The sequence below is a fragment of the Vanellus vanellus genome (genome assembly GCF_965231255.1).
Source record: "Vanellus vanellus genome assembly, chromosome: Z".
Lineage (NCBI taxonomy): Eukaryota > Metazoa > Chordata > Aves > Charadriiformes > Charadriidae > Vanellus > Vanellus vanellus.
The window spans coordinates 26,375,196-26,387,350 of NC_138908.1; the positions used below are offsets into that span (position 1 = coordinate 26,375,196).

At 36.2% G+C, this 12,155-nt stretch overlaps 1 protein-coding gene across 1 annotated transcript in view; it reads right to left on the reverse strand.

Moving 5' to 3' along the window:
• FER (FER tyrosine kinase) overlaps positions 1-12,155 on the reverse strand; it is a 173,901-nt gene that overhangs the window by 86,296 nt on the left and 75,450 nt on the right. Inside the window, exon 13 of the mRNA XM_082497917.1 lies at positions 10,255-10,377. Coding sequence (XP_082354043.1) covers positions 10,255-10,377 — 123 coding nt within the window. The remainder of the gene's footprint in view (positions 1-10,254; positions 10,378-12,155) is intronic.

Here is a 12,155-nt window from a genome sequence, read left to right on the forward strand (position 1 = left end):
AGGCTGAGAGCTGCGACACTCTAGCCTCTTTAGCCTGGAGAAGGCTGAGGGGAGACCTCATTAATGCTTACAAGTATCTAAAGGGTGGGTTGAAGGAGGATGGAGCCAGACTCTTTTCAGTGGTTCCCAGTGACAGGACGAGGGGCAACGGGCACAAGTTGGAACACAGGAAGTTCCGTTCAAATACACGGAAAAACTTCTTTACGGTGAGGGTGACAGAGCACTGGCACAGGCTGCCCAGGGAGGTTGTGGAGTCCCCTTCTCCGGAGATTTTCAAGACCCGCCTGGATGCAGTCCTGAGTAATGTGCTCTGGGCAATCCTGCTTTAGCAGGGGAGTTGGACTAGATGATCTCTAGAGGTCCCTTCCAACTCTGAAACTCCGTGATTCAGTGACACAAAACTGGGAGGGGCGGCTGACACACTGGAAGGCTGTGCCATCATACAGCATAACCTGGACAGGATAGAGAGTTGGGCAGAGAGAAACCTTATGAAATTCAACAAGGGCAAGTGTAGGGTACTGCATCTGGGGAGGAATAACTCCATGCATCAGTACAGGTTGGGGGCTGACCTCCTGGAGAGGAGCTCTGTGGAAAGGGACCTGGCAGTCCTGGTGGACAACAGGATGACCATGAGCCAGCAATGTGCCCTGGTGGCCAAGAAGGCCAATGGCATCCTGGGGTGCATCAAGAAGAGTGTGGCCAGCAGGTCCAGGGAGGTTATCCACCCACTCTACTCTGCCCTGCTGAGGCCACATCTGGAGTATTGCGTCCAGTTCTGGGCTCCCCAGTTCAAGGACAGGGATCTGCTGGAGAGGGTCCAGCAAAAGGCTACAAAGATGATTAGGGGATTGGAGCACCTTTTCATGAGGAAAGACTGAGGGACTTGGTTCCTAGTCTAGAGAAAAGAAGACTGAGAGGGATCTTATCAATACTTATAAATTCTTAAAGGGAGGGTGCCAGGTAGATGGGAACAGTCTTTTTTCAGTGGTGCCCAGTGATAGGACAAGAGGTGATGGGCACGAACTTGAGCATAGGAAGTTCCATCTTAACATGAGGAGGAACTTCTTTACTTTGAGGGTGGCAAAGCACTGGAACAGGCTGCTCAGAGAGCTGGTGGAGTCTCCCACTCTGGAGACATTCAAAACCCACCTGGACGCTGTCCTGTGCAACCTGCTGTAGGTGACCCTGCTGTGGCAGGGGGGTTGGACTAGATGATCTCCAGAGGTCCCTTCCAAACCTGACCATTCTGTGATTCTATGCCAAAAAACAACATGCACTAGAGGTTGACATGTAACTCACACCCTTAAACTCCTATTCTTTAACTACAAAGTCTGTCCTGTAGTTTGTGTTATCCAACTATCTTTTCTTAATAAAATAAATAAAACACACACAATCAATCTGTTCTTTAAAGTTCTGTTGGAAAAGGAAGCCCCGAACTAAATGGAGAGTTAAAAATGAATACAAAAATTACTGCTGTGACATGTCAATACAGAATCAATTCTTTTTATGATGTTTTCCACATTTACACAAGATCGTTCTAGGTCTGGAGTGGTTAATAACAGGACACACTCCTTCACTTTAACACTCAGCATCAACTTGACCTACTTGCACTCTCCATGCTTAAAGCTTAACATTAGGTTGTCCTTTATGGAAGTAAATAGACATAGACAGTACACACAGAGAAAACACCTTCCAATCCTCACATACACTGCTAAATATATTTTGATTATCATAATGTTTACTTTATTAGTAAGCTTTAGATGTGTTAATTCTTGGTGTTCTGTATGTGAAATCTAACTCAATAATAAGATTTTTCATGATGCTTACTTAAAACAAACAAGCCTTAAGTCCACTGCCCTTCTATACACACAGCCACAGTCACATGCACACACACACATGCAAAAGCGAAAACTACATATTCCTGAGGTTTCCTTCCATGTATGTGAATAGAGTTTACATTCTGAATACAGGTTGCATCTAAAGAAGACAATGACGTGCTAAAGGGCAGTGGTACATATTTGCCAGCAACTCCATGGAAGGTGTAGGTACACTAAAGGTTGCAGCCACAGAAAGAACAGATATCTATTCTCTTATTCGCTTCTACCCAGGAAAACCACAGGAAAAAAAAAAAGTTTGCTGTGATGCCATCACTTTCCACACAAGTTTCTTGGAAAGGACTTTGATGGGAATCTATGAACCACATGCACCATCCTACAATTCCATATGAACACATGTGCTGGCTCCAAAGCACTGCAGAATCTTTTAATGTTAGGAATCTTCCTGAGAGGAAACATACTTGCTCTGAATAACATGTTCTGTTCATGATATGGATACTGGCATTGCTGGTCCGATTTATATCCAGCAATTTTAGTTTGCAAGCCATGTAACTATCATTATCTTATTCTTCCAGTATATACTGCTGTAAACCTCAGGTGCTTCTGAGATAATCTATGAAGATACATATATGTAAACCACTAAAAATTCCAAAGAAGCCACCTGCTACAGCAGACACATGATTTGCTGCAATCACATGACGCTCCACACAAACTAAGCTACACTCATGTAGGGAGGTAGTAAGCCATTTAATACCAAAATAGTTCAATTTTAACAATGTCAACCTAAGCACTAATTTACTATTAGAAACAATTTTAACAGCTCTAATGGCAAGAAAAACAACTGTTCAGCACTCTTCCTCTGCCCAAGTAGAAACATGACATATTGCTTAAGCATCTGGCAGATTTTGATGGTAGACATATGGTAAGCTATTTCAACATAACTATGTACTTATTGATAAAACCTATATAAAATTACGTTCCTAATTAAAAAAAAAAGAAACCCAAACCACAAATCTGCATTTAAAATTTCTAGCTAATAAGACTTCTTTTCTTTTAGTAAGTTTAAGTACTTACACAATGTCACCTACAAAGATGAATGCATCTGGTACCAAAAAAAAAGAACAGATCAAACAGGGAAATACTTAATGACAAAACAGCATGAAAAAATAAAATGGAATCAAAACCCATGTTATATTCCTTACTACCACCTCTGACAACAACCCTGTGTTTTCCTGGTATCTTCTGGTCACATTATAAAAGGAAAACAATAGCAAAAAGCCTAGCTTGCATATTATGTATGTCTTCAGCTGATTTGTAGAAAGAATCTGTTCATACTAATCATCTCTTCATCATCAGAATGCAAAACGTTTTTTGGCCATTCTTTTGAGCCTCTAAATAAAACTCTAAGGAATAATGTCTCTTCTTTCTCCCAGAATAATTTGCACAACGGGGACACATGTGGCAAAACACATATAAAGTTAACACACTCATTATCTTATTTTCTATAATTCTACAAAGCTGTTTAAGAGCACAGACTCTAATTCTTACTCTTAATCTATGCTGTGTTTTTTGACCCATGAGAGACTACATTCAAGTAAGGTTTCATACCTGTCAGCCATGTCCTATGAAAATATTGTGAACTTAAAACATTATTTGTACTAAAGTCACATTGACTGCAGTAGAAAGAAAAAATATAATTAGAGGCCTACACAAAGTTTGTAACTCACAAATTTATAAAAATTATTATACAATACTGGCATTCCAAATGTGGAGAAGCAGTCAGAATCCATAAAAAAATCAGGATGCTACTTCAGCAGAAAATCAATTCACTACTGCAACCCTACTCCATTCTAATGAAATTCTATTATTGTGCTATATTAACATCTGATTATAAAACTTCTGATAAAGACACTGAAAAGCCACAGTACAAAGCCCCAGTTTTTACAAGTGTTCCATAAAGGTGTAACTTAGACCCAGAATACTACAGAACACAGTCAATCCTTTGATTTTCACATATATACACAAAATGTTAGCAATAAAATCTGGTAAATCCAAATAATCTTTGCTGAAGGATGCTTTAAATTGACATAGTTTCTTCTGCTAGTTATCCATTTTTGTCAAAAAACCCTTCCTCTGAAATCTCCATTTAATGCTTTATTTTCCCCTCCTAAAAACATACTTTTTTATTTTTTAGTAAGAATGGCTTACTTTCACTTCCTGCTGAATAATTTAGGTTCTTTTTCCTACTTCCTACCGTTTCAGTTGTGTTTGAGATAATTCCTTTTGCTCGATTGACACCCCACATAACAATGTAGTGCTCTCTGTTTTTTTACATGAATGTACAGAAACCAGGAATGCATATGCAGCCAAGGTGCCCATTTAGTATATCTAGGACAAAGATTTTTCTCTAAAAGTTTGCTAAAATGGAATTCATAAAATACACTTTTTTCTAGGTTTGAGCATAAGCTAATGCTTATACCCTTTAAGAGTGTTATCTTCCAGTTTTATTCTAATCCTGATAATGGAAAGAAATACCATAAAGACAAGACTGAACCAAAAACATTCATTAGAGCAGATCTTTAATGCCATGGCCTTTCGAAAAAAGCTGCAGAAAACTTTGATCTCTGGATACAAAAAAAATCTTTGTTCAGGAAGTTTTATGTGCCGCTGCTATTACAATATATTAAGAGAATTTTTGAGAAATTTTCAAAGCAGTCAAGATAGCTGAAATTATACATAAATTTGGTTTAGTACTTTGTTAGCACAAAGAGAAAATCACTCTCTTGTTTCCGTTTTCTCATTAGGATACAATGTCTTGACAAGTATGGGCCATCATTATGGAAGATGTATTCCTTTTGTCACCTGACAGAAATACTGCAACCCTCTCTGCTAAAAAAACTTAAAAACAAATCCTGTAACATCTCTAAATTGTGTGGAAATAGGAACATAACTGAAATGCATCTCTAGTATTAAGCTACGAAACGCTGTTATCAAATATCAATAGCTGCAGGCATTTCTTCAGATTCTGGAATTAAACTAAAGAACCTACTGAAAATCTGCCTAAATTCTCCTATTACACTAAAAAAAAATACTGCAAATTTCTCTGACATATGAATCACAGGACTTCTGCATGATCATAACAATGGCAAATAAGTGGCAAAAGATTCATTTCATGCTTATGCAATAAATACTGTCATTTTCTGTAATTACATCTTTTACGTATTATAAATCCTCACTTCTCAGTGTGGATTTAATTTCCTTAAAGAAAATAAAAGGTATTTTAACATTTTAAAATGCATATATCAGACTTCAGTCATTCTCACGAGAATTACAGCTTTGGCCAAAAATCAATACATAGAGACCATGACAACCAGGTGCTTCTTGGCATTCCTACAAGCCTGGCCAGATGTGTGGGTACCACGCAGGTAATTCATAGTGGGATCCTCTTTGGAGCTACAAACCTAGCCCAGGTAAGCCTAGGTAAAATTGCGATAACTGAATTGCTCACTGCTATAGCCTGCTTCTTCCTTTCAGCTGAGATTTCTGCTCCTACAGAGCTGTGCTCAGGTCAAATGCAAGATGATCTTCCCCATAGGCAGCAACATTACTGCAGTTGTTTCCCTTTTCAGCACTTTCTTTCCTGTCACAAGATGAGAATCTCTAATTGAGTCACAGGACTACTTTGTGATAAGCTTGAAAGTCTCCTTGTTAAGACTCTTTGCTTCTCTCCAACTTTCTCAGCAGACCTAAGAAGGCTTGCCTGAAAGCGAGGCTATTCAGCAACCTCCTTCAATTCCTCCTCCGTGTCGGTCCTGCTGCCCTGAGAAACCCATGCTACCTGCACCACCAGCACACATGTGGTCTACAGCAGTGAAGTTCAGCTTGTTTTTGCAAAATAAAGCAAAACCAACCAAAACACTTGCAAAACCAACCAACACTAAGGGGAGCCAACAAACAGGAAACAATTTTTGGTTAGCTTTGCATGGATAAGCGCATGTTAACTAATTGCTAAAGGAGACAGTATTCGTTCTGTGATACTACTAAGAAGCTGAAACATGGAGCAGATAGATTGCTTATGCTTTCTATCTTTGAAAGCCGAGTTCAAAGACTTCTAAATACAAACTACAGCTCAAATTGGTTCAGTGACTGAAAAATGAGGGTCATGTCAGACTTTTATGAGTGCATTTTCATGAAAAGAATCTCTCTACCTTTATGTTCTCACTTAAATTTGTATTTCTTAATCATTTCTTTCCATGTCTAACTCATTAACGTAGTCATATCTTCCAAGACAGCATCAGATCTGCATAGAATTCTCATGTCATTTGCAAACTTAAACATCAACATTAGAACCACTACTATGAAACGCCTCTTCTTTTTTTCTTTAAACACTTTTCATTCATCTCACTCAACATTATTTACAGTTCATCATTTTCCCATGTACAGAAAATGTTTGAGGCCATATCACAGGCTTCTCTGTCACTTCAAAATAGATCCAGAATTTTTAAAAGAAAGTTATTGGCAACGAATACAGAGCCTAATTAATCTGAAAAAGTAGCAGTTAATTTTCTTTGATTAGGTCAGAATTTGAATTTACTACAGAGGATCCAAAGACTAGAACTACATTAGCACTAACAAAATAGTAGCAGATTTCCAGAGTGAAGCAGTTGGCGCTGAGGACCTGAAACATACATCTAGGGTAAAAAGCATTATTTCAGACTAGATCTCTCCTGGTTCTGAAGACTGAACTCCCTCCCATCAGCAGTTGTGCATCTTCCTGTTTGGTTTCAGCTGAAAGCTAAAGTTTGAATCCTTGGAGACTACTCAATGATGGAAGCACAGCATCCTAAGTGGCACTGGGCAGATCTGCTTCTAAGGTATATTTCTGATCCAAGCGAAAACATTAATGCAGATATATCCAAATAAAAATGGTATTCCTTACTTCCTTGATGATTCTCTTTTCTACTAGTCAAACTAATACAGATTTCTTAAAGGTAAAAAATGTATTTCAGAAAATTTAAAATACTCCACAACATGAGGTCAAAGATGTTAGAAAGGTAAAATATATTTAATATTGCTAAAATAGCATTTCTACTAATAAAGTCCTTGGGTATGCACTGAGGTTACACAAGGGCTTTAGGTACCAGTCATTCCATCAACAGTAAATTGAAGAACACAACATGCATTTTTTTCTAAAAGATTATAAATAAATATGAGAGACTTTTCCATTAAAGAAAACACTTCAGATATCTTTTTAATGCCCTCAGTTTTTCTAATTTAAATTCTATTATTACAGTATCATTAAAATTCCAAGCAAGCAGATTTGGTCTACATGAAAAGGGACATGGGATAGGCCTTTTGTGACACAATTAAGAGTCTTCCTTTCAAGGGCAATGTCACAGAAGGTGAATGCTAATTTTACTAATATGGTAAAGAAGGATGAATGACTGTGGGAAGGAAGGAAAGCAAAACCAAACTACAATGCAATTTTTTTTTTTCTGTGAAGTTCTCTGTCATATTTAACTTTCACTTTCTAAATAGGTTACTACAGGGACAGCAGTTTGCATAAAAAGATTAAAGATCGCATGAAACGTCAAAGACTGCTTTGCAGCTATAATAGAAACAAAGACAAAACAGAATTTTAAGGAAATGATCAAAGATACTGTGATAATAGCACGTTATGCATAAAATACCCCCAACACTAGGTATCAGAGTCCATATGCTATTTCTGAAAATAATTTAAAACGTCTCTACTTTCCCATACGACAGCCAGAGCTCCATGCAACTGAAAAAGGAAAGCTCACAACATTATTTTTCTTAGTTCTGAAATACTTTTTTCCCAACATCTAGTTTTTATCAGATGGGAGAACTAAAATCATCATAAAATCATAGCTTGGACTGAAAGGTATTACAAAACAAAACAATTTAAATATCTTTTAAAACAGCTGCCTTAAAGCAATTCAAATCATCTAGCTAATACCCTTTTCAATACTGCCTTACTTGGTTGAAACTGCTGGTCATGAAGCACTAAGTACACTACACAGGGGGTTTAGTTTACACGAAGTATAAGTAGCTATCAGACACTCAGACTGTATTTCATAAATTCTTGAAAGTCTACATATAATATAAGTTATATGTATATTTTACAAAACCTACACAATAAAGTTTCTCATCGCCCAGTACTCTTTTAGCACTACCAGTCAGTGTTATCAAGGACATCCTTTCCATTACTTCACGTAGCCTATCAGAATGAAAATTGAAAATTGCATCAAGCCTGAAGGAAATACTCTTGAATATTAAGCCTGACACACACCAGCACAAAGTCATATGATGAAACAAATGGAGCACACACACAAATCCTGTGTGATCGGATTTTATGGATACATGCCAATTACTTGCAGCACTTTGGGAAACCTGAGGAGTTGAAGTACTTTTTCACTGCAGCTCAAATCAACTACCAGCTGGTCATAAAACTAGCATGATACTAAAACTAGCACTAATTTTAGTTAAGACTATGACTAACTCAAATCAACAAGTCCAGAGAGGAGTGGGCCCACTTCATTTTCCCCCTGAAAACAGGAAAAACAAAAAACTGACCTTACACCCAGTTGACAGCAGAAAAGCTAAAAAGTCTGTCTTAAAAATTGTGCTCCATCAGTTTGTAAGGAGGCTATGATACATCTGAATGTAGTGGTAGTGGTATGGGTTCAAGTCCTGGAAAGACCCACCACTCATTCGTACATGTCTGCATGGTTATCAAAGGATTTAGACTGCGCATTTATGCACATTTACCTCTCAAAGGCCATGAGATCAAGTACAGTAATGGAGAAATGATCAGCAAAGTCATTTGGGACCATACCTCTTCCACAGTATAGGTACTAGAAAAATTCTTTGACTACATGTAATTACACAAAACTATGCATAAATAAAAATTAAATTTATTAAAAAAATGATAGCAAAATGAAACATAAATGTCAAGAATTTGGAAACTCCCTCTCTTCAAAGTAAACAACAGAGAATGAAGCGATGAATTTTTTCAGACGATGTTTTCTTAATTAACCTTAACAGAGAATAACTGAGAATAAGTTCTGTTATCATTTAGTATGTAGTAACATACTGCACTACAGTTTTCACTTGCTAAAACAGGGTTGCTTTCACAGTATGCACATTATATAAAGGCAGAAAAAAAGCCAGGAAACAGAAAGAGCATTAAACATTTAAAACAAATAGGGTATTATAATAAAAATTGCAAAGAGATACAAAAAGATTTCATTTTGAGTTTGACAGCCCTTTATTTTTAGCCTAAACAGTTTATATTCACGCATCAAAAATAGTCCTATGCTTTTCATAAGTTCTACAATGCATTTAAGCAATATTTTATGTTCAATAAAGTGTAAATTTGATAATCAGCAAGGCATTAACCTAAAATGTGTATTTACAAAGCCCCTTTCTTTAAATTTTAAAATTATATGAAATAGGTAAGCACAAAAAAGTGTAAAAAAATCACGTTATTTTTGAAAAGGGGAATATGCTTTAATTTCTTAGGATTATTAGCAGAAAAGAAAAGAACTAGGATTTTGGACTAGGAAACTAACTCTGAAATATAAATTGTGATGCTTCCTAAAATTTTGTAGAACACAGAAGGTGCTTTATACATATTTGAAACTAGTCTTTTTTTTTTTTTTTAATCAAGAACAAATAGCTTACTTATAGCTGAAATGCAAAGATTTAAGTGGAAAAGAGTTAGCTGATGAAGGAAATATCAACTGAGTAGACACTAACTGCAAAACTACCAGAAGAAGCCAAGGAGACTCTTAAGCTTTCTAAACCATGACATAGTTTAATATTTCCATCCCTTTTCGTTTTCCTCGGGGAAGACTTCCTACAGTAGCTTACTGATTTTAAAAAGGAATTTTTATTTCAAATTTGCAATGATGCTGGAATAACAGTACCTTTTGCATGCCTGTGTAACTTATTTCTGAGATACAAAGTAGAGACAAAACAGAGTTGTCATAACTCTTTCAAATTTCATGAGAACTTTACCATTTAAAAAACATAATTTTATAAAAAAAATAAAATTCTTCATCACAACTTTATAGGCAATGAACTACTACTTTCAATTACGTAGTAGTGAAATCCAAACAGGAAACGAAAAAGAAAGTAGGAGGATATTTTGTGAGATGCTGATGCTATTCTTTCAAGACAGTAAAGATTTATCATAAGAATTGGGATGAAGCTTTATTTTAAAGGAGTGTGTTGCACAGGGCAGAGAATGTTGAAAATGCTCAGAAAAAGACAGTCACAAAACAAGCAAGAATGAAAAATCTTCTGAGAAGTTGCATAGGAATATATTTTGACAATAACAATACAATCCCCCCATATTCTTTTCAGTTAAATAGAGTTCTTGGAATGTATGCATTACCTTAACAACAGGATTCAGCAGAACAACACCTGACTTCTTTGTAATAACTTGCTTTGTTGTGTAATGATGTTCTATGAGCTGAGGAATAGTTGGAAACCCAGTTCCTTCAAAACGATACTGATTCTGTATGGAGGTAAAAGGAAATAATTGTTTCATCACCAAGCTTTCCTCACTAGTAACAAAACAAAGAAATGTTTGCTTTTACAGAACTAGATTTCTTTCCTGACCTATTTAATAGCATTTCTACTAAGTTAAATTGAATGATAGGAATATGATAAATTAACAAATGTGAAATTACTGCATCACTTATTTAAGGCAATATGATAGAATAACTATTTATTTACACTCTTAATTTAAAGAGCTAGGACAGATAAACTTAAAACTCTGACAGAGTGAAATGAAAATATTCTAAACCAGAAAAAGCAACACAAACTTCCTAATTATTTAAGGTTCTAAGAATTACAGAAAACAAACCGAAAAATAAACAGCTGACGACAAAATAAATAGGAGATAAGTAACACTATCTTGCTTAGATCTTAATGCATTTACAGTGGTTGATAAAATTAGTAAATCCATGACACAGGCTATAAGATGCATGATTGGTCTTTAATAAGGGGTATATACCAGAAGAGCCAACAGCAACTAAAAAGAAAGGCAGGTCACACATATAATTCATAGAGAAGTTGGGAAATACAAAATTCTTCCCCCTCTGCTTCATAAAATTATTTCTTTTTATATACATAACCGAAAACAATAGAAACAATTAAATCTCTTAATATTTTCTTAGAAGCACATAACATTTTCTTAGCAAAGACTGCTATGACATATCATTGTTTCAGGTGTTAAGGGGAAAAAATGTATTTTCATTGCTTATCTTTGCCCATACACTTGACAGGGGAAAAAAAAAATAGTAAAGAAGCGTTTATTTCATTCTCCTGAAAGTCTTAAATTATACATTACAGCTGACTGGGAAAGAGGATAAAGTCTTGTGCCTACACAAGAGTCAGAATCTACAGTTAGAGCACAAGAGAGGAACTGCCACAAGCCAGCCTGAAAATGGCCACAATAAGTACTGCAATTAAAAAAACTTAAAGCACAGATGGTGATTCAAGTTCATTTACACAACTGGGCAATGAAAAACTCTACCAACAGTATGCAGACCTTTTTTCTTTCTAGCCCCCATGGTTAAATTCCTCGCACAATGCATTCTAAGTTTCTCGTCCTTAGGGGTTAAAGCATTAACTTCCTGAAACATGTTATCGCTGTTAGGTCATGTCACCTATTTTTAACACTCCTGGTTTTCTATCATAAAAATGTTTCCATAGTCTGAATGACTTGTTGTTTATTTTGTTGTTTAACTTCATTCTTATTCAATAGTGACTCACTTTGATTGACCAGTAACACAGCTCCCATTGCTTTCAAATAAGCCCCTTCGTATTTCTGTACTGATGATTCAAAAAACCTGATGTCCAAAGAGTCTCCCCAGCACAATAACCAGTACTGCCTATTATTTCCTCATCCCAGGGCCAGCCACACACCCATCTGCTGTCATCTCTGTAAGACCTTCAGGGCAGACAGTGTTCTTTGATTCTATGTATTTACACAGGATCCTGACCATTAAGATCACTAACAAACAACAATTTGAAAATAGCATAGCCTTAAATAAGCAGAAGTGAAAAACAACAGTAGCCCTGCATGACAGCAGTGAATTTTGATGCTTAAAGCTGAACGATGAACTAATTTATCATGCACACAGTTTTATTGAGATTAGTCTTTAAAATAAAGATAAAACCAGAGAAAGAACACTTAAGCAATTAAAGGACCACTGTTAAAGCAGGTATACGTCCCACTTTGCCCTTCATTATTTGATTCAGAGGAAAATTTGTACATGGAGTTCAGTC